At 40.7% G+C, this 24,158-nt stretch overlaps 1 protein-coding gene and 1 long non-coding RNA gene across 2 annotated transcripts; one reads left to right on the forward strand and one right to left on the reverse strand.

The window, feature by feature from the left end:
* Positions 1-12,042: 12,042 nt before the first annotated feature.
* Positions 12,043-21,956, reverse strand: LOC117751047 (probable ribonuclease ZC3H12C). Its single transcript, XM_034562560.1, has 6 exons — positions 21,819-21,956; positions 18,986-19,839; positions 17,960-18,099; positions 17,628-17,862; positions 17,105-17,211; positions 12,043-16,941 (listed from the first exon to the last, which is right to left on the reverse strand). The coding sequence occupies exons 2-6, from the start codon at positions 19,738-19,740 to the stop codon at positions 15,170-15,172; spliced, it is 3,009 nt and encodes a 1,002-aa protein (XP_034418451.1). The 5' UTR covers positions 19,741-19,839; positions 21,819-21,956; the 3' UTR covers positions 12,043-15,169.
* On the forward strand, positions 13,111-18,544 carry LOC117751048. Its single transcript, XR_004611840.1, has 3 exons — positions 13,111-13,178; positions 13,286-13,395; positions 17,643-18,544. It is a non-coding gene; the product is annotated as an uncharacterized LOC117751048 (long non-coding RNA).
* Positions 21,957-24,158: the final 2,202 nt, after the last annotated feature.

The raw sequence follows: 24,158 nt of genomic DNA on the forward strand, positions 1-24,158 counted from the left end.
GTAACATAACAACGTAACATAACAACATAACCTAACAACGTAACCTAACAACGTAACGTAACAACGTAACGTAACAACGTAACGTAACAACGTAACCTAACAACGTAACCTAACAACGTAACCTAACAACGTAACCTAACAACGTAACGTAACAACGTAACGTAACAACGTAACCTAACAACGTAACCTAACAACGTAACAACGTAACATAACCACGCAACATAACCATGCAACGTAACAATGCAACGTAACCACGCAACGTAGTGTGTAACGTAACGTAACAACATAACATAACAACGTAACCTAACAACGTAACATAACAACGTAACATAACAACGTAACATAACAACGTAACCTAACAACGTAACATAACAACGTAACCTAACAACGTAACATAACAACGTAACCTAACAACGTAACCTAACAACGTAACATAACAACGTAACATAACAACGTAACCTAACAACGTAACATAACAACGTAACCTAACAACGTAACCTAACAACGTAACATAACAACGTAACCTAACAACGTAACATAACAACGTAACATAACAACGTAACCTAACAACGTAACATAACAACGTAACATAACAACGTAACCTAACAACGTAACATAACAACGTAACATAACAACGTAACCTAACAACGTAACATAACAACGTAACATAACAACGTAACCTAACAACGTAACATAACAACGTAACCTAACAACGTAACCTAACAATGTAACCTAACAACGTAACATAACAACGTAACCACGCAACGTACCGTAACCACGTAACGTACCGTAACCACGCAATGTAACGTAACCACGCAACCACGCAACATAGCAACATAGTGTGTAACGTAACCATGTAACGTAACCATGTAACGTAACCATGTAACGTAACCATGTAACGTAACCACGCAACGTAACTACGCAACGTATTGTAACAATGTAACGTAACCACGTAGCGTAACTCACTGCACGTCTTCCTGTGGCCATTTTCATCGTTACACAAACCCTTCCTGTTAAGGGGTATTTTTACAGTGTAAACATCTGGGGTGGATTTGAGTGTGTGAAGATGAGGTGAGAGAGAGAGAGAGTGAGAGAGAGAGACGTTCACTGCCTTGTTCAGTCATTACATCACATTACATCACATGTCATTTAGCTGACGCTTTTATCCAAAGCGACTTACAATAAGTGCATTAAACCATGAGTCCAAACTCAGAACAACAAGAATCAAGAAAGTACAATTTCTTCAATAACGTTAAACTACAGAGTACGTAAGTGCCATTTTAAGTGCTACTAAAGTGCCAAACTACAAAGTGCTATCGGTAAGGGACATTTAAGTGCTACTACGGCTCTACCTTCCCTATTCAAGGTATAGTCGAAAAAGATGTGTTTTTAGTTTGCGACGGAAGATGTAGAGACTTTCTGCTGTCCTGATGTCAATGGGGAGCTCGTTCCACCAGAGTCAAAAACCATCCGTCTCTCTTATTACCAGCTCAAGCTTTTGATGTGACACAGACATGCTCCTGCATACACACACACACATACACACATGCACACACACACACACACGCACACACACACACACACACATGCACATCTGATGTTATATAAGCGCAGAAAAACCCCAATGAACCTATTTATAAGGTCCACAGGGGGCACTTTCTCACACTTGAAAGTGAGAAAGAGTTTGCTTTAATGCAAACAGCATCAATAAATAATTAAAATAACAATACCGCAAATAAAGGTATAATTACATACGATCATTGTGGCTCTTTGGTAGCTTGGACTTCTTGGACTTCTTGGACTTCTTCCTTCCTCCCCAGCATCCTTTGAATCTGTTTGCTAAGTTACAAACAATTAGGACTGAGCTGGAGCCTTTGAAATGGCTCCCGTAGCTGCATCTACAGTGTAGGATTATGTAGAAATCTGATATAAAATGCTCCGCCTCATTCAACCAAAATGTTCAATATTCCATTCAAACTATCAGCTAAAACATGAATGCAACCATTAGAACTTGTGTAGATGAAAACCAGAACCAGACATCTAAAGACTTCCTTGTGTTTGGAGTAGTTCTGCCTCATTCGATGGATCTCGTCCACGTTCACAGTGGCTTCATTTCTTTTTTAAATGTGTTTCTCAAAGATTCTTGCAATGCATCCTTGAAAATATATGAATTCACTTCTGATTTTTTACATGGATGATGACACTAGTTCAATTCTTAGTTGCAAGATAATCAACACTAATTAGCCAATTAAATCTATGATCACAATTCAAAAACTATATTGATTTGTTCTTATCCCCCAACCCACTGACAAGTTAGAAAATCATGTTTTCTTTAAAAAAAAAAGAAACATCAACAAATACACAGTTTATCATAGCCAGCTTTAGAAGTTATTTTAAGATGAAGACAAACCAGGATACAGAAAGACACTTAAGGTACTCATGACATCAAATGTTAGTCTAATAACCTCCTATGTCCTCCATAGACACTACCTATTCATATCTGGTGTGAAAACCAATAATGGATGAAGATGGGGATCTGCTGCCCTCTGGTGGCCGAGGAGGGCACTTCTAGTCAGACTTCTATCAATCAATGTTTAAATGTTTAAAGCACCCTCTGATTGGAATAATCCACCTGTAAATATTGGATCCATATAATAATCATGTCAGGAAGAGGAGGAGGAGGAAGAAGAGGGAAGGGAGGAGGAGGAGGAGAAAGAGGAAGAGGAGGACTTACTGATCAAACAGAACCTTTTCAAAGCTTTTATTTCATTCACATTTCATCTGTTTTAAAATTCTGTAGAAATAAAGTTGAGTCGAAGCGCAACATCTAGAAACGACATCTAGAAACTACATCTATACATCTATAAAATACATCTATAAACTACATCTATAAACGGCATGTATAAACGACATCTATAAACTACATCTATACATCTATAAAATACATCTATAAACGGCATGTATAAACATCTATAAACTACATCTATAAACTACATCCATACATCTATAAACTACATCTATAAACGGCATGTATAAACAACATCTATAAACTACATCCATACATCTATAAACTACATCTATAAACTACATCTATACATCTATAAACAACATCTATAAACTACATCTATACATCTATAAACTACATCTATAAACAGCATGTATAAACGACATCTATAAACTACATCCATACATCTATAAACTACATATATACATCTATAAACTACATCTATACATCTATAAACGACATCTATAAACTACATCTATACATCTATAAACAGCATGTATAAACGACATCTATAAACTACATCTATACATCTATAAACGGCATGTATAAACGATAATCTTTTAGATGGCTGCCACAGAGAACAGGTGTGGTGTGTTGGGCTCCACACCATTCCTCTTATTTAACCTTTTACTCCATATTCTATCAGTTTTAGTTGATGCTTTTCAAAAATGCTTCAACTCAAAGAAAAACTTCAATCAAAGACCAGAATCCATTAAAAGACACAGAGAAAATGCAGGTTTTTGGACCCTGCTATTCTGCTTGTGGATTTTGCTAGTTCCACCTGCTCAAGGCCTCTGCCTGGTTTAAAATCAAGCAATCACTCCTGGACATTCTGCACCTTTTTCAGCGAGACTGAATTTCTTTGGACACGGATATTTGACTGCTTATTCCATTTTTTGGCAGAAAGAACATTTCAATGGAATTTCTAGCAGAAACAGCAAACAATGCAGCAAGAGAAGCAAACAAAGGTATGTTTACAGCACTCTACTGTTTCTGCTGCTGCTAAGTGGGGATATACAACTGAATCCTGGTCCACTAGCAAACCTTATCCGTGACCAAAAAAGTCATTTGTCAGAGGATCATCTTCATGAATCAGTGCAAGTTTGGCTTGATTGTACTGGAAGGAAGGAAACAACAGATATCTTTCCTTTGGGACTGCTGGCTACTGAACAACAGCCATGCATTGGTGGCTCTACTCTTCATCCAGATACATGTGAACTACTGGATGGAAGAAACAAACTTTCTGCCACCGTCAGGTCTGGCCCAGGCCCTAGCAGTAGCATGCCAGCTACAACCAGGCTAGGCCCAGGCCCTAGCAGTAGCATGCCGGCTACGACCAGGCTAGGCCCAGGCCCTAGCAGTAGCATGCCAGCTACGACCAGGCTAGGCCCAGGCCCTAGCAGTAGCATGCCAGCTACAACCAGGCTAGGCCCAGGCCCTAGCAGTAGCATGCCAGCTACGACCAGGCTAGGCCCAGGCCCTAGCAGTAGCATGCCAGCTACGACCAGGCTAGGCCCAGGCCCTAGCAGTAGCATGCCAGCTACGACCAGGCTAGGCCCAGGCCCTAGCAGTAGCATGCCAGCTACGACCGGGCTAGGCCCAGGCCCTAGCAGTAGCATGCCAGCTACAACTGGGCTGGGCCCAGGCCCTGGCCGTGGCACCCCAGCTGCAGCTAGGATCGGCCTAGGCCCTGGTGGTAGCACCCCAACTATGCTTGACCCAGGCCCTGGTGGTAGCACCCCAACTACAACTAGGCTAGGCCCTAGCAGTAGCACACCGGCTACGACTGGGCTAGGCCCAGGCCCTAGCAGGAGCATGCCAGTCAAACAAAGTGGTCTTAATCCAGCTATCAGAAGATTACGGGAACATAAACTTTTCAAAACGGTTAATCATGCCCGGGTGCTCTGGGATACACGCAAGACCTAAAGGACTGTTTGGGGGGCATTTGAATATTCAAAGTCTCCTGCCTAAAATGGATCAAATAAAACATCTTGTTGTGGATTCAAACCTGGACTTTCTATGTCTCTCAGAAACGTGGCTAATTATAAATTCGCCCTCTGCTGCTTTGTATGTACGTGGATACAATATATTTAGAAGGGATCGATGTAGTGGTAAAGGAGGAGGAGTAATGTTTTATATTAAAGAACACCTTAACTGCAGCCAGATTGAGTGGTCAAGTAATGTCACATTGGAATGTATTGGTCTGAGAGTATCACTATCACCTCAAATGTCTTTTACTCTAATCTGTCTCTACAGACCACCATCATCAAAATGTGAATTTTTTGACCAGCTTAATTCCATCTTCAAGGAATGTGACTTGGATAAAGAGGTTATATTAATGGGTGATTTTAATGTAAATTGGGAGAATAAGTCTGGAAGGAAATCCCTAAAACATACAACTGATTGTTTTAATATGACCCAGCTAGTGAACAAGCCCACAAGAATAACCAACTCTTCTCAGTCCCAGATTGATTTGATTTTTAGCAATAAACCAGAAAGAATAATCAAAACCCACAATATGGTAACAGGTTTGTCTGACCATAATTTAATACTTTTAACAAGAAAACTTACAAAGAAACGTTTTAATATATCATCTACCAGAAAGGCTTATCAATTAAGAATACCGAAAGGTGACCAAAATTCATTTCATGATGCTATACAAGGAATTGATTGGAGCAACCGTTTATAAGGTGCAAGTGCTGAGGAAGATAGCAACATCTTCTTATCCACAATACAGACCACAATTAACCATTTCCTTAAAAAAACCAAAGTTAAACAAAATCAAAAGAACGCACTTCCATGGCTAAATAGTGACATCTGGAATGTTATGAAAAAACGGGACTATGCGTTAAAACTGGCACTCAAGTCTAAATTAGGAAATGATAGGCAGAAATTCATAATGCTGAGAAACCTTGTAACAAAAGAACTTAGAAAAGCAAAGGCTACTTTTTTTTTAAAATCATTGATGAAGCAGAAGGTCATTCTAAAATGATATGGGATAATCTAAAGAAGCTAACAGACAAAGATAGCAGCAATTCAAGGAAGCAACTTAAAATTAAAGTTAACGGGGGCCTTACACAAGATGAAGTTGTAATTTGTACAACTTTCAATTCATACTTTAACAACTCAGTGGAGGCTTTAATTCAAAGCTCCAGTATTGGTAAACTTGATCTTATACCAGTAAATGAAGATCAACCATGCTTCTCTATTCAAGATGTCACTGAATCTACTTTTACCAGAGTTCTAGGCTCACTCAAGAACTCAAGGGCCAAAGATGTTTATGGAATTGACAATATTTTTCTAAAGAAACACAAAGGCACACTCGCTCACCCAATCACAAACATTGTGAATAACTCTCTCAGGCAATGTGTGTTCCCAAAAGGATGGAAATCAGCCATAGTAACGCCCATTTTTAAGTCGGGAGATTCAACTGATGTCTCCAATTATCGGCCGATCAGTATTCTTCCTGCTGTTTCCAAAATTGCTGAGAAATGTGTAGCAACTTACTAAACATCTCAACAGCTCTCCATATCAGCTCCATCCTATGCAGTTTGGTTACAGGGCCAATCATTCGACTGAAACAGCAAACTGCTTCCTCTTAGAGAAAGTGAAGCTTAAAATGGATAAAGGGGGGGGGGGGGTAGTAGCAGCGGTTTTTCTTGACCTCAAGAAGGCTTTTGATACGGTTAATCACAATGTCCTGCTTAATAAATTGTCAAGTTTTAACTTTTCCCGAGAGTCTCTTGCCCTGCTGAAATCCTACCTTGAAGGAAGAACACAGTGTGTCAGAGTGGGTGATGTTTCATCATCTACTCTAAGATCTACTGTGGGAGTACCCCAGGGTTCTATTTTGGGACCCCTTTTATTCAGTTTATATATTAATGATTTGCCGGACGTCTGCGATGGGTGTGATATTCAAATGTATGCTGACGATACAGTGATGTATGTGCATGCAAAGAACAAAGAACAAGCTGCACTCAAACTCACGTCCACAATGACTAATGTAACTAAATGGCTTGCAAATTCCTGCCTTCATCTGAATGTTAAAAAGACTGTTTGTATGTTCTTCACAAGGAGGGCTTGCAAAGTGTCACCGGAGCCAGACGTTTATGTTGCTGGTGAGAGGCTACAGGTAGTGTCATATTTTAAATATTTAGGTATTTTTATTGATTCTAATCTCTCTTTTAAAAAACAGGTAAACCATGTGACAAAGGTCTTGAAATTTAATCTCATGAATATTAGATATATAAGACACTGTTTAACCATGCAGGCTGCAAAATTGTATTTTAATGCAATGATTGTCCCCCATCTGACCTACTGCTTAACCAGCTGGGCACAAGCCAACAGCACAACATTAAAATCTATTCCCATTCTCCATAAGCAAGCCATCAAAATACTTGATAAAAAACAAAAACACCACCATCACTGCAATATTCTCACAAAACACCACATCCTGAGTTGGGAGAACATCATTAAATTCACTGATGTGTGTCTGGTTTTAAAATTTTTAAATGGTATGGCTCCGCCCCCGCTTAGTGAATTTGTTAAACAAAGCAGTGAAAGCAGCAGACTCACTAGATCTGCTACAAGAGGTGATTGTGTCATTTCATATAGGTCAAGCTCGTTTAGCAAGTCTACATTCTCAGTGAAGGCAGGTCACTCGTGGAATGCTCTGCCACCACACATACGTGCACACAACACGTACAACACGTTCAAGCATAACCTGAAGGAATGGCTTGTTGCCAATCAGGTGTGCAGTCATTGATGTGCTGTCTGTCCTGATGCTTGTTTCTCCTTTATGTGCATTTGTCTTTTATGTGTATGTTGTATTGTAGCTGGGTTTGTTCTGCCTGATGCTGCAGCCCGTTATGTCTCCGGTCTATTGCTGTACCCTTTCTTTTTGCTGTGTATTGGTTTTGTTTATATGTTGTTGTCAGTTTGTCTATGAATTTTATTTCCATTTTTATTTTGAGATTTTGTTATTTTAGGCTGCCTTAAAAACATCTGGCCAGGGACAGCAGATGGAAATTAGCCTCTCTGGCTAACTCTGGCTCACTTACAGTCCAACTGTTGATTGGTGTGCATTGTCCCTGCAAAATAAATGAATAAATAAATAAAATAAACATCTATAAACTATATCTATAAACTACATCCATACATCTATAAACTACATATATACATCTATAAACTACATCTATACATCTATAAACGACATCTATAAACTACATATATACATCTATAAACTACATCTATACATCTATAAACTGCATCTATAAACTACATATATACATCCATAAACTACATCTATACATCTATAAACAACATCTATAAACTACATCTCTACATCTATAAACAACATCTATAAACTACATCTATACATCTATAAACAACATCTATAAACAACATCTATACATCTATAACCTACATCTATAAACGGCATGTATAAACGACATCTATAAACTACATCTATAAACTACATCCATACATCTATAAACTACATATATACATCTATAAACTACATCTATACATCTATAAACTACATCTATAAACTACATCTATAAACTCTATATATACATCTATAAACTACATCTATAAACTACATCTATAAACAACATCTATACATTTATAAACTACATCTATAAACAACATCTATAAACTACATATATACATCTATTAACGGCATCTATAAACGACATCTATAAACTACATCTATAAACTACATCTATACATCTATAAACTACATCTATAAACTACATCTATAAACTACATCCATACATCTATAAACTACATCTATAAACAGCATGTATAAACGACATCTATAAACTACATCTATAAACTACATCCATACATCTATAAACTACATATATACATCTATAAACTACATCTATACATCTATAAACGACATCTATAAACTACATCTATATATCTATAAACTACATCTATAAACAGCATGTATAAACGACATCTATAAACTACATCTATACATCTATAAACTACATCTATAAACGGCATGTATAAACGACATCTATAAACTACATCTATAAACTACATCTATAAACTACATCCATACATCTATAAACTACATCTATACATCTATAAACTACATATATACATCTATAAACTACATCTATAAACTACATCTATACATCTATAAACTCCATATATACATCTATAAACTACATCTATACATCTATAAACTACATCTATACATCTATAAACTCCATCTATAAACTACATCTATACATCTATAAACAACATCTATACATCTATAAACAACATCTATAAACTCCATCTATACATCTATAAACTCCATATATACATCTATAAACTACATCTATAAACTACATCTATACATCTATAAACTACATCTATACATTTATAAACTACATCTATAAACTACATCTATACATCTATAAACTCCATATATACATCTATAAACTACATCTATAAACATCTATAAACTACATATATACATCTATAAACGGCATCTATAAACAACATCTATAAACTACATATATAAACTACATCTATACATCTATAAACTACATCTATAAACTACATCCATACATCTATAAACTACATCTAAAAAACAACATCTATAAACTAAATCTATAAACTATATCTATAAAATACATATATACATTCAATTCAGTTTATTTTGTATAGTCCAATACCATAAATTACAAATTTGCCTCAGAGGGCTTTACAATCTGTACACATACGACATCCCTGACCTTTGACCTCACATCGGATCAGGAAAAACTCCCCAAAAATAACCTTTCACATCTATAAACTACATCTATAAACTGCATCTATAAACTACATATATACATCTATAAACTACATCTATACATCTATAAACTACATCTATAAACTGCATCTATAAACTACATATATACATCTATAAACTACATCTATAAACTACATCCATACACTACATCTATATACTACATCTATAAACTACATCTATACATCTATAAACTGCATCCATAAACTACATATATAAACTACATGCATAAACTACATATATAAACTACATGCATAAACTACATATATAAACTACATCTATACATATATAAACTACATCCATAAAATGCATATATAAAATACATATATAAACTACATCCAAAAAATACATCTATAAACTACATGCATAAACTACATATATAAACTACATCTATACATATATAAACTACATCCATAAAATGCATATATAAACTACATATATAAACTACATCCATAAACTACATCTATAAACTACATGCATAAACTACATCTATAAACTACATATACATCTATAAACTACATCTGTAAACTACATCTATAAACTACATCCATAAACTACATATATAAACTACATGCATAAACTACATATATAAACTACATCTATACATATATAAACTACATCTGTAAACTACATCTATAAACTACATCTGTAAACTACATCTATAAACTACATCCATAAACTACATCTATAAACTACATGCATAAACTACATCCATAAACTACATATATACATCTATAAAATACATCTATAAACTTCATCTATCAACTACATCCATAAAATACATCTATAAACTACATCTATACATCTATAAACTACATCTATAAACTACTTGTGTGTAGAGTGTGTGCTGCTGGAGTGACCTTTTGACCTTTTGACATTTAGTTTCACACATAAGAACACAAACAGCAGATTGAATAATTATGAAATGGAATCAGAGCTGTTATGTCAACTGAACTCTGTTTTTAAACTAATAATCTAATTCATATCACGGAGAGAGAGAATGTACTTTTTACTACATTTACTTCACTTACCAGTTACTTTACACAAAACTTGACAATGCTCGAGAAACTGAAGCCATTAATAATAATATGTAATATAATATATGTTTATATACATTTTCAGACATGTATTTATTATTTCCTGTTCACTATTTTTATATTTTGTTGCTAATATTCAGGTATTTAACGTAAGAAATGTGGACGGACTTTGAAGACAGACGACTGACTTTCAATGTTTCAATGACTCAAAATTATTATTAATACATTCCCAAAACAAAAACAATCGACTCAAATCTGCATTTCTGCCAACAGAACTCGATTAAAAGCTGATTTATGCAGGGAACATTCAGATTAAACTTACGAATACACTAAAAGTTATTTCATGTCCGTGTGCAGTTATGATTGAGAAGAGAAACTCGTTTTTACTGTAATCTCCAGCTGCAGAGCAAAAGAAGTCTTTGTCTTCACTTCCATGATTGGCCACAAGATGTCAGTGTTGCACAACAGAAATATAATAGTTGCAACAACCAGAATCCAAATTTCAGAGGTTCTTAAAAAACAAATGTCACAAATTTATAATCTTTTAATCAAGCCAGTGATACTTATTATGAAATGTGATGTGTGTACATCTCTGACTAGACCAGTGCTGTAGCATCGAACCACCGTGCCTCCCGTTAGCGCTCCGTAGCATCGGATCACCGTGCCTCCCGTTAGCGCCCCGTAGCATCGGATCACCGTGCCTCCCGTCAGCGCCCCGTAGCATCGGATCACCGTGCCTCCCGTTAGCGCCCCGTAGCATCGGATCACCGTGCCTCCCGTCAGCGCCCCGTAGCATCGGATCACCGTGCCTCCCGTCAGCGCCCCGTAGCATCGAACCACCGTGCCTCCCGTCAGCGCCCCGTAGCATCGGATCACCGTGCCTCCCGTCAGCGCCCCGTAGCATCGAACCACCGTGCCTCCCGTTAGCGCCCCGTAGCATCGAACCACCATGCCTCCCGTTAGCGCCCCGTAGCATCGGATCACCGTGCCTCCCGTTAGCGCCCCGTAGCATCGGATCACCGTGCCTCCCGTCAGTTCCCCGTAGCATCGGATCACCGTGCCTCCCGTTAGCGCCCCGTAGCATCGGATCACCGTGCCTCCCGTTAGCGCCCCGTAGCATCGGATCACCGTGCCTCCCGTTAGCGCCCCGTAGCATCGGATCACCGTGCCTCCCGTTAGCGCCCCGTAGCATCGGATCACCGTGCCTCCCGTTAGCGCCCCGTAGCATCGGATCACCATGCCTCCCGTTAGCGCCCCGTAGCATCGGATCACCGTGCCCTGCAGAACCAGCCTGAGCTAAGAAGTAATCCAGGAACACGTTAAGCTGCACTGGGCTTTTATTGCTCACATTACATCTCACAAAACAGTCAACACGTGTCATTTGGCCTCAGTTCCCCAGATTCTGTAGCTTAGTTTTCAGTTTCAGTTCCTAAAGCTCAAGTTGAGTTTGCCCACTCCAAAAGTCACATTTTTGATCCAATAAGAGAAGAGAAAGATGAACAAAGACGATCAATGACATGGTCAAATTCATTAGCGGAGGAAAAACATTTTTGTGTGAATCTCAAGTTTCTTTTGTCTTTTGGGGGCACGTTCTGTATGGGAATGACCCGGTCAAACGATGCCGTGGTGTGGGCGGGGCTTCATCGGCTGAAGCAGTTGCACGTGACAGCTTTGGATAATCTGTTGGAGTGAAACTCTTCATCTGCCAGCAGGAAAAAGTGAAACAGCAGCAATGGTCAAACACTTTAATATCGTCTTTTATATTTTGGTTTCATACGACCAGCACACAGGGAAGCAATAAACATCTTTTGGTCCCTGAAGAGAAGTTAAGCTGCATTAAAGCTCATGAGAAATAAAGGCGTTGATATTTGACATTTCTGTCTTGTAGATTTTAGGCCATTTTAGTCAAAAGAGCAACAAATTACAAAAACAGACAAAACCCACACTTTTTCAGGTGTTCAGACTGAATGTGACGCCGGTCACGTGGCGTGATGCCGGTGCAAACGTCCGTTTCTGTGAGGCATCGTGGGATCGACAAAAAATAACAAATGCACCGTAACGATTCGCTGTAAACAAAAAGAAAGAAAGAAAGATAGAAATATCATTGATGCAGTTTCATAAGACCTTAGAACACAACAAAATCAAGTGCAGTTTGGCCTAACACATCAAAATGTCGGGTTTCCGTTTCAGGGAGCTGGCATTGTGCATGTCGTGGACACCAGGAACTCCTTTTTCAAAATAAGCACATATATGCAGGTTTTTAATGTTTTCTATTCCCCATTGACAGGGTTACAATGTAACTGGTTACTTAGAAAAAGTCTGTCTTTCAAACTTGGCTGCATGGACGGAATATGTGGCTAAAAAAAGAAGGTTTTCCTTCACGTGAATAGTTTAGGATTAGTTCAATAACACCTGTTTCTCTGCTGTGAAAAAACCCTTTTTAAACATACAGAGATGACATCACACGGATCAATAACAAAGAATCATATTCAGTCTGAACACTTGAGTAACTTTTGGGGAACACAACAGTCAAGGTGACTCATCCCCTCATTACGATCTCTTCCTGCAGGTAAAGATAGAAACAAATTGCTCTTAACAAGTTCATGATCATAGAAAAATAGTTTTTTCCCTCAAACACTAGATAAGCTTTTTTTTTTTTTTTTTTGGTATCCACAGGAATGTCGACACGGCGCCTTTCAGAGGTCGTGTTTCATTAAGACGGACACTAGCACACGGTGCCAGCCGGAGGAAGAGGACGACTGAGGACTCGTTCCTGAGAGCTTCAAGTAAGAGACAATAAAGAAGAAAGTGTGTGTAAAAGATTTGGAGGTGTGGCACAAATTTAAGATGCTAGCTCATTAAAACCTCTTTTTTTATTGACTGCACTTCTCCGAGGTTTGAAGCTAACGAGCTAACAATATGTCACCTTTTAGCCACACCTTTTCATTTTAACACTGACAATATAAACAAAAAGGTCTCTTTCCTGCACTTGAACAAATATAAATAAATATAGGCTAAGCACCAACAGGTGACTACGTTTGCCACCAATACTCAAAAATATTCAACTCCAAATATTTTCTTTTTTTAAAATATTCTCATATAAAAACAACGATGTATAGGATACAATTTGTATCAACAAAGAGAGGTGTCATCTGGCTGCCGGGTGTCAGACCAGGGAGAGACCCACAATCCCATTGGTGGTGATGGTGATCATGAGAATATCAAAGCGCGTTTACATTAAGAGAACATGGAAATACTGATAATTACAATCATCACTTTTGATCAAACTTTTTACTACGTTTTAACATATATAATATTGAGTTATTAGCTTATTGACGTGTGAGGTAATTCCTTCAAGCCCTTGATGGTTTTAAATGAGTTAAGAAAGGTAATACCACTTTTTATTTAGTTATTTTTCTTAAAATCTATTTGTTTCTTGACTAAACCGATGAGTTTAGTGGTGTCCCCACGGACAAACGAGACCCTGTGTCTAATGCAAGACATATATTCACACGCGCGAACATGTAATAAATTAACACATACTTTAAAAAATAAACCTACAATCTTCTTTTCCACCCAAACATTCCTGGTGCTCTCCACCGTCACATGATTTAGAATTCTATCATTATTAATTAATAATGTGGTTTAAAAAAATTGAAATAATAATACATTCTGTACTGAAAGCTGCTGACGTGTGAAGTCAGCTGACTGGAATAAACCGAGCAGAGGAAAATAAACAGCAGCTCGGGGTTTTCGAGTGGAGTTTTTTCGATATTCTTTTGTGGGTGCCGCTCGAGTTTCACTTCCCTATTTGGGAAAATCCACAAAATCTCACCACAGCATCTGATCGGCCACCTGTTGGTTCATACAGAAACCATCGATCCGTTAGTTGAGCTACTTGGAGCCTCACATACGGTCGGAATATATCAACAATGCATGAAGACATTTTACTATTGAATATATATATTCCTTTGCCCCCATGCTATCGCCTCAGCAAATAGAAAAAAGAGAAGTATTTTACTCAGATGGAAAGTAGATATACTTGTAGGTATACGTATACCCTGATATGATTGCCAAAAAATAATAACAAATAATAAAAGCTGAGGATGAAACACAGCAATAACAAAAAAGTGCCAAAAACAGAATAATTTAAAAACATATGTAAATAACTTAAAATATAACAAATAAATTAATTTAAAATGAACAACGCTGTCACCTTTGAAACAGACTAAAGTCCTCCCGAAGCAAAACCGCTGTCTTGATTCAAAGCTTGAGCTCAAACATGCACATTAATCCCCAACCTTTCCTGATCTTAAGTGCTGTAATAGCAGGCATATTCATAGAAAGAAATATGGCAATTTGGGGATGTCCCTTTACAAAGATACCATTAAAATTAATGAGGCTACTTCCCTGCAATAAAGCAGTGCATTAACGGCTGTATATATTGTGCTTTTGGTTTGTTTCTGTCCAACCTTGACTTTAATAATCGAGACGAGTGCGAGGGATAAACCTGCAGCATGAAGTTACGATGAAGCTGCAACTTCAGCTTCTAACCCTCGTTCAAGAACCGTGCTGCGATTTCTCCATCAGAATCACAGCCGCGAGCTCCTGAGCGTCCACCACGTGGGGGTTCCTGATCATCACCATCCTCACCAGGTCAGGAGGGAAGATGCGGCACAAGTTAACAAACACCCTCTCTCTGAGGTCCTGGTATCGGCCCAAGGCAGGGGGCTCCTGGTGCTGTGGCACCGGGGACAGGTGGCCTTTGTGGGCAGTGATGGGTGGAAGGGACAACTGGGGGAGCGGTGGGAGACTTGAGGCTGAAAGGCCACGGGGGGGGGAATGGGATTGCCTGCCCCAAGGTGAGTGCCAGGTCTTCTCCAGGACTTCTGGGAGGCTCTGGAAGGCGTACGGGTCGTAGCGGGGATTAGGGGACTGCTGGTAATGGGGGTCCCAGTCTACCGGAAGCTGGGGTTGTTGGTTAAGCCCAGAATGGTTTATTCGGGAATGAAGCGCTGAAGCTTTGTACACTTGCGATTCTTGGAGCCCGCCTTCCTGCCAAAGGGAGCCCATCAAATCCCGGCCGAGCGGCGAGCTCTGAGAGTGGGAGTGAGCACCGGACGCTTGCGGTGGACGAGAAGGGAATTCCCCTGGAAAGCTGCTCAGCAATGGATGCTGAAGGTGTGGTGGCACGTAAGCTGAAGGGGACTTGAAGGGATGTGGTGACACGTAAGCTGAAGGGGACTTGAAGGGATGTGGTGGCACGTAAGCTGAAGGGGACTTGAAGGGATGTGGTGGCACGTAAGCTGAAGGGGACTTGAAGGGATGTGGTGGCACGTAAGCTGAAGGGGACTTGAAGGGATGTGGTGGCACGTAAGCTGAAGGGGACTTGAAGGGATGTGGTGGCACGTAAGCTGAAGGGGACTTAAAGGGATGTGGTGGGACGTAAGCCGAAGGAGACTTGAAGGGATGTGGAGGTCCATGAGAGGGAACAGAAGCAAGGGGGTCTTCCAAGCTAAAACCAAGTTGTCTCCGTAGTGCTTGGGGAACTGGATAGCCATGAGGAGCGTGGTGGCCCAGTCCAGGAGGAACGCGGATCACAGGGTGGGAGTACTGGCCGGAGCAGTGATGATGATAGTGGTGAGGATGGTGGTGGTGATGGTGGCACTTGGGGCTATCATCTAACAAGGGGTCCGGGGAGAAAGAGTCTGCACTACCTTCACTGCTACAGTCCGACAGCAGCGATACGGCTCGCAGATCAGCCGGGAGGAAGCATTCAGGACTCTGTGGCACCACCAGACTGAGGCTGGAGTAAGCCTTCACCAGGGAGCTGTAGCCTGGCTCTGGAGACTTGCATATGTGGTGAGTTTTAGCCTGGCTTGGACCAGAGGCTCCAGCAAACCTGGAGCTGCCTCCACCGTTTCCCCCAGGGTTTTCCCATCGGTCGAAGCTTCCAGACGAAGGGTGTCCGCCCGGAGCTGGGTACCCTAGAAAGCTGCTGCTACAGCTACTGCCACTGCTGTTGCTTCCCCTACGGCCTTCCACTTTGGACTGCATCCGAAGCCTGTCCTCCAGGAGGTCGCTGAAGGAGCTGTGAGGGCTGGGGTTCGACTGTTTCTTTGGAGTGCCCCGACTTCGCTGGGCCTCAGCCATTCCTTCTGGTTGACCGGAACTTTGTCTCTTTGCCATCAGGGCGTCTTCCAGCAGACCTCTAGACGCCACTGATGACATCTTTGCACTGGCACGGAGTTCATCAGCCACGGCACGCTGGGGCTGGCTTCCCCTTTCAGGGTGGTAAAACTTGCACTTGTGGCCATATGTGCACTTCTTCCCTGAAAGACGAAAAAAGAAACTCACTTTGAAAAGGTCATCATTTCAAGCAAGTTAATTGTTGAATAATTTAGGGGTCATTCTACATCCTTGGAGAGGTAGAACCAGATTAAAGCAGTCAACAACGGCTATTATTCCTTATTTTAAGAAATAAATATTTTTTACCATAAGGACATGGCTGCTTCCTGTGTTCGGCAATAATAGGCCTCTTCCTCAGGAAGTTCTCCAGACTGGGTCCATGTCGTCCCAGGGGGTCATCTGGTGGCATGAACCTGAATACACAGTTAAAATAGATTAAACCCCAAACAAACATTTCTTTATGACAATAAATCCCTTCAATGAATCAAGACACTGAGGGGATGATTCGATCAGTGACGCTAACGCGAAGAGAAGTAATAAAAGATCTAAAGAACAACAATGAGGAAATAAAAGTGTTGGTTCAAGTAACTAGGAAGTCCTCAGATAACTTCCCATCTTGAAGTGATATTTAGTGGTAGAGACCCAACGAGGACGGAGAACTTCTCTTAGACAAAAGTAAAACTTTGGTCTATTCCGTCTTTGGTCTAGTTTTCCAAATCCGATGCCACATTTTCTGCTACAGTGTTTATAAAGGATTTGCCCATTAATAAATAGCATTTTTCTCTTTGCTTCACGCCATCTTTACTTCCTTTTGTAACAAGTCGCTTACTTGTCGTTTACAAAGGAATACATCAGCAAACGCTCATCGATGAACTTCTTCCACTCCGGCTTCTCGTTGCCGAGGTCGCGGTAGTTGTCGTTGGAGACGATGATGCCCTCGGACTCGTAGGCCAGTTTGACGATGAAGCGGTCGTCGTAGCAAACCACGCGGCGTCCCTGCACGCGGCGCGAGGGAGTGAAGACCAGGATCTTCTCTTTCTCCAGCCGCCGGAGAATGTCCTGGTCTGAAGACGGAGACGGGATACAGTTACACATGCAGCAGAGGATCAGCGACATCCTTCCGGTGTCATTTCATTGAGACTTTGCATCATCAGCTGTTACCTGTGATGAGTGCATCAGGGCGGGACTGCTCTTTTCTCCAGGCAGGGACAAAAACAGTGATGTCACGATGACCTCGGTCCAAGAACCAATCGACAGCCAGCTGGATGCCTTGGCAGGAAAACACTTCCTTATTTCCATGACTGCAGGAGCAGAAAGACATGTTAAACAATCAGTGTTGTCCTAATTTAAAACACTGTGACATTTTTTATTTTGCTTTCTAGAGCTACACAACAGTTTGTTTTCATTATAACAGGAACATTGGACTGTATTAGTTATTAGACTTTTATGCAAGACGTTTTACTCATTTATATATCAGTCGAAATCAGCAAAAAAATGACCAACACACAACATCTTTGGTCAAAAGAAATGTTGCGACAGTTGACAGTTAATGATATAATTGAAAATATGAATATATTGTCATAAAAAGTGGTATTGATATTGGTATTTCTATATTATAATATCTCACATAGCCCTTGCATTACTCCAAAGTACCCTTAGGGGCACTAGTAGTAGAGAAACACTGCTTTGGTCATACTTGCACGTGGCACTGAAGAGTGCAACCAACAAAAAGCCATAAACTAAACTGTAATTGGAACTGGAAGTGTAATTATCTGGAAACTCACATCATATATACAGAAACTACTTTATTACCTTTAAACAAACCCTGTAGAGAAAGAAGTCAAGTATTAAATGTGTTATAAAGAAATAAACACTTAATATCCTGTAAAATATTTTATTTGGCTGCTAAATATTTACTCCCATGTTGATGTTTATGTAGAGGTTTTAAGACCTGTTTCTACATTGGCTTCAAACTAATTGGCTGTCTTGGTATAATCCCTAAAAATGTAAATGTGTATTTGTCACGTCTGAAAAGCTCTGATCCAAGTTACAAAAAGCTGGGCGTGATTACATAAAGTTCTGGCATGTTCCAGTACGTCATACGCTGATACTTGAGCTGCTGCAGCCGAGCTGCTAACAACAGCTAGATGGTAACCGATGGTTCCTCTACTCTGTTGCCCTCCTCACCTCATGGCCACATTGCTCCCGTCCAGCACAACGGGACGAAGGTTGTCTTTGTCCTCCAGCAGCTGGGACGGACACAACAGCCGGCAGGAGTCCAGAGAGGAGCTGGAGGAGGAGGAGAAGGAGGCCAAAGAGGATGACAAAGAGGAGGAGGGAGACTGGGAGACAGTCAGACCTCCATGTTGCTCCATCTCCATCTTGGTTCCCAGTTTCACCAGCTCACCCAGGACATCGTTGATGAGTGCATCTGTGCCCAGTTTCCTCAGCACCAGCAGCACCAGCTCCTCCGGGTAGCCCAGCTTGAGGGCAAACTCCACCTTGGCGCGGTAGTCTGTGAGGGGGTCAGTGGGAGGCGAGGTCTCTGGGTGTGGAGGGTCTCCAGGGGATCGGTTTGCTGCCAGGTCCAGCCTGACTGTCTGGAGGACTGAAGAAGACTCTTGGTGCTGCAGGGAAGCCTCGTGAGGGTTTTGAGATTCTGAACCGGACCCATTCTGGAGACGTTCATCATCGCTGTCAGAGAAGTTACTGCAACTACTGCTGCTGCTGAAGCTTGAATTAGTGCTAAAACTTGTGCTGCTATTACCAAGACTGTCACTGCTGTTACTAGGGGCCCCAGCTTTGACCCCTACATCCCCAGCACCCGTCACAGTGCTCAGGCCCGCCTGCCGCTCAGCACCTTCAACGTGGAGGTAGTCCAGATCCAGCCCCAGGCTGAGGATGTGGCCTGTCCCATCCTCCAGATGGTCATTCACGCCCATGAAGCTGTCTCATACATCCAGCTCCACGCCCTCCGTGACCTCCCCGGCACCGGACAGACCCCACCGTTACTGCTAGTGGCTCACTGACTGGTCCTCAGACTGAAGATTGAGAGAGACACAAGAAGTGGTTACATTCCTGAGGACTGTGAGAAAGTGACAGTATCAGCGTGAAGTCTATGCTTCATGTCCTAAAGCTGCATTCTTTCTACTGACCACCAGAGGGCGACTCCGCTGGTTGTATAGAAGTCTATGCTTCATGTGTTAAAGCTGCATTCTCTCTCCTGACCACCAGGGGGCGACTCCTCTGGTTGTATAGAAGTCTATGCTTCATGTGTTAAAGCTGCATTCTCTCTCCTGACCACCAGGGGGCGACTCCTCTGGTTGTATAGAAGTCTATGCTTCATGTGTTAAAGCTGCATTCTCTCTCCTGACCACCAGGGGGCGACTCCTCTGGTTGTATAAAAGTCTATGCTTCATGTGTTAAAGCTGCATTCTCTCTCCTGACCACCAGGGGGCGACTCCTCTGGTTGTATAGAAGTCTATGCTTCATGTGTTAAAGCTGCATTCTCTCTCCTGACCACCAGGGGGCGACTCCTCTGGTTGTATAGAGTCTATGCTTCATGTGTTGAAGCTGCATTCTCTCTCCTGACCACCAGGGGGCGACTCCTCTGGTTGTATAGAAGTCTATGCTTCATGTGTTAAAGCTGCATTCTCTCTCCTGACCACCAGGGGGCGACTCCTCTGGTTGTATAGAAGTCCATGCTTCATGTGTTACAGCTGCATTCTCTCCTGACCACCAGGGGGCGACTCCTCTGGTTGTATAGAAGTCTATGCTTCATGTGTTAAAGCTGCATTCTCTCTACTGACCACCAGGGGACGACTCCTCTGGTTGTATAGAAGTCTATGCTTCATGTGTTAAAGCTGCATTCTCTCTACTGACCACCAGGGGGCGACTCCTCTGGTTGTATAGATGTCTATGCTTCATGTGATAAAGCTGCATTCTCTCTACTGACCACCAGGGGGCGACTCCTCTGGTTGTATAGAAGTCTATGCTTCATGTGTTAAAGCTGCATTCTCTCTCCTGACCACCAGGGGGCGACTCCTCTGGTTGTATAGAAGTCCATGCTTCATGTGTTAAAGCTGCATTCTCTCTACTGACCACCAGGGGACGACTCCTCTGGTTGTATAGAAGTCTATGCTTCATGTGTTAAAGCTGCATTCTCTCTACTGACCACCAGGGGACGACTCCTCTGGTTGTATAGAAGTCTATGCTTCATGTGTTAAAGCTGCATTCTCTCTACTGACCACCAGGGGACGACTCCTCTGGTTGTATAGAAGTCTATATAAATGACTCTTGATGTATTCCCTCAGTAAACATTGTAAACATGAGTTTATTAAATTATGGTAATTTAGAGTCAACAGACCTGAAAGCAGGGGATGCTTTAGGGCGGGGCTACAAGGTGATTGACAGGTCTCTACTAGAGCCGTATATGGCGTCTCGAAGTCACTTCTTATCAGTCCACATGTGGTCACTTCCTGTTCACTGGTTGCAAAAAAACGTCATAACATCATTCCAAAAACCGATGAGTGATGTCACCACGAATACGTCCACTTTTTATATACAGTTTGTGGATATTATACAGATTATTTTATTAAAGGGACAGTGTGTAGAATTTGGTGGCATTCTGGGCTACTGTAGAAACATGACAGTACAACAAATATATATATATAGATATATGTATATCTATATATATGTATATTTATATATATATATATATATATATATATATATATATGTATAGATATACATCTATATATAGATAGACATCTATTTTATATATACAAGAATAAGACAGGTCTAGAGGGTCTATTTGTTGAGTTACAATCAATTAATGGTTTCCAAATACATAAATATATGTATGGCTTTATAACAGCATTTACAGCAGTATTAACATGTAATCTGATGCCAGGTGTAAACCTAAGCAGAAGATGACAATCAGGATTCTATCAGCTCTGAAGGAGGCGCACTCACATTGTGGTCCAATCTCATTCTTATGAAAAACAAAATGACAGGTTACCTTACTTTGCTTCTTCCTGCCATCCCAAAGCCTACAGACTCCCTCCTCATCAATAAGGGAATAAAAGTCAGCCGTGAGCTCCCAGCAGCGTCCCGTAACGATAAAACACTAAACTGTCACAGGAGTGCACGCTTGATGGAGCTCACAACAGACTTCAGAGAAGTAAGAAGGGCAAGCTGAGATCTGCGAGATGCCGTTCCGTCCTCCCACTTTTACTTATTTGCATTTTAACAGACATAAATTAGAGGAGAAGCCAAATACCAGACACCATAGCCAAGAGCAGTGTCCAAGGGACGGGAAACACAGCGAGGTACATCTAGAAGAGAAACACACTGAGGTACATCTAGAAGAGAAACACACTGAAGTACATCTAGAAGAGAAACACACTGAAGTACATCTAGAAGAGAAACACACTGAAGTACATCTAGTACAGAAACACACTGAGGTACATCTAGAAGAGAAACACACTGAAGTACATCTAGAAGAGAAACACACTGAAGTACATCTAGAAGAGAAACACAGTGAAGTACATCTAGTACAGAAACACAATGAAGTACATCTAGAAGAGAAACACACTGAAGTACATCTAGAAGAGAAACACAGTGAAGTACATCTAGTACAGAAACACACTGAAGTACATCTAGAAGAGAAACACACTGAGGTACATCTAGAAGAGAAACACACTGAAGTACATCTAGTACAGAAACACACTGAGGTACATCTAGAAGAGAAACACACTGAGGTACATCTAGAAGAGAAACACACTGAGGTACATCTAGAAGAGAAACACACTGAGGTACATCTAGAAGAGAAACACACTGAGGTACATCTAGAAGAGAAACACACTGAGGTACATCTAGTACAGAAACACACTGAAGTACATCTAGAAGAGAAACACACTGAGGTACATCTAGAAGAGAAACACACTGAAGTACATCTAGTACAGAAACACACTGAGGTACATCTAGAAGAGAAACACACTGAAGTACATCTAGTACAGAAACACACTGAGGTACATCTAGAAGAGAAACACACTGAGGTACATCTAGAAGAGAAACACACTGAGGTACATCTAGAAGAGAAACACACTGAGGTACATCTAGAAGAGAAACACACTGAGGTACATCTAGAAGAGAAACACACTGAGGTACATCTAGAAGAGAAACACACTGAGGTACATCTAGAAGAGAAACACACTGAAGTACATCTAGTACAGAAACACACTGAAGTACATCTAGTACAGAAACACACTGAGGTACATCTAGTACAGAAACACACTGAGGTACATCTAGAAGAGAAACACACTGAAGTACATCTAGAAGAGAAACACACTGAGGTACATCTAGAACAGAAACACACTGAAGTACATCTAGAAGAGAAACACAGTGAGGTACATCTAGAAGAGAAACACACTGAGGTACATCTAGAAGAGAAACACACTGAGGTACATCTAGAAGAGAAACACACTGAGGTACATCTAGAAGAGAAACACACTAAGGTACATCTAGAAGAGAAACACACTGAGGTACATCTAGAAGAGAAACACACTGAGGTACATCTAGAAGAGAAACACACTGAGGTACATCTAGAAGAGAAACACACTGAAGTACATCTAGTACAGAAACACACTGAAGTACATCTAGTACAGAAACACACTGAGGTACATCTAGTACAGAAACACACTGAAGTACATCTAGTACAGAAACACACTGAGGTACATCTAGTACAGAAACACACTGAGGTACATCTAGAAGAGAAACACACTGAAGTACATCTAGAAGAGAAACACACTGAGGTACATCTAGAACAGAAACACACTGAAGTACATCTAGAAGAGAAACACACTGAGGTACATCTAGAAGAGAAACACACTGAAGTACATCTAGTACAGAAACACACTGAGGTACATCTAGAAAAGAAACACACTGAGGTACATCTAGAAGAGAAACACACTGAGGTACATCTAGAAGAGAAACACACTGAGGTACATCTAGAAGAGAAACACACTGAGGTACATCTAGAAGAGAAACACACTGAAGTACATCTAGAAGACAAACACACTGAAGTACATCTAGAAGAGAAACACACTGAAGTACATCTAGAAGAGAAACACACTGAAGTACATCTAGAAGAGAAACACACTGAAGTACATCTAGAAGAGAAACACACTGAGGTACATCTAGAAGAGAAACACACTGAAGTACATCTAGAAGAGAAACACACTGAGGTACATCTAGTACAGAAACACACTGAGGTACATCTAGAAGAGAAACACACTGAGGTACATCTAGAAGAGAAACACACTGAGGTACATCTAGAAGAGAAACACACTGAGGTACA

Source organism: Cyclopterus lumpus, chromosome 21, assembly GCF_009769545.1.
Source record: "Cyclopterus lumpus isolate fCycLum1 chromosome 21, fCycLum1.pri, whole genome shotgun sequence".
NCBI classification, from domain to species: domain Eukaryota; kingdom Metazoa; phylum Chordata; class Actinopteri; order Perciformes; family Cyclopteridae; genus Cyclopterus; species Cyclopterus lumpus.

Excerpts from the sequence above, each read along its gene's own strand:
- LOC117751047 (XM_034562560.1), bottom strand. The coding sequence starts at position 19,740 with ATGGGCGTGAATGACCATCTGGAGGATGGGACAGGCCACATCCTCAGC. Across the intron at positions 18,100-18,985 it reads GGGAGCAATGTGGCCATGAG|TCATGGAAATAAGGAAGTGT; the intron begins GTGAGGAGGGCA and ends CTGCTCCTGCAG. Across the intron at positions 17,863-17,959 it reads CCCTGATGCACTCATCACAG|ACCAGGACATTCTCCGGCGG; the intron begins GTAACAGCTGAT and ends CTCCGTCTTCAG.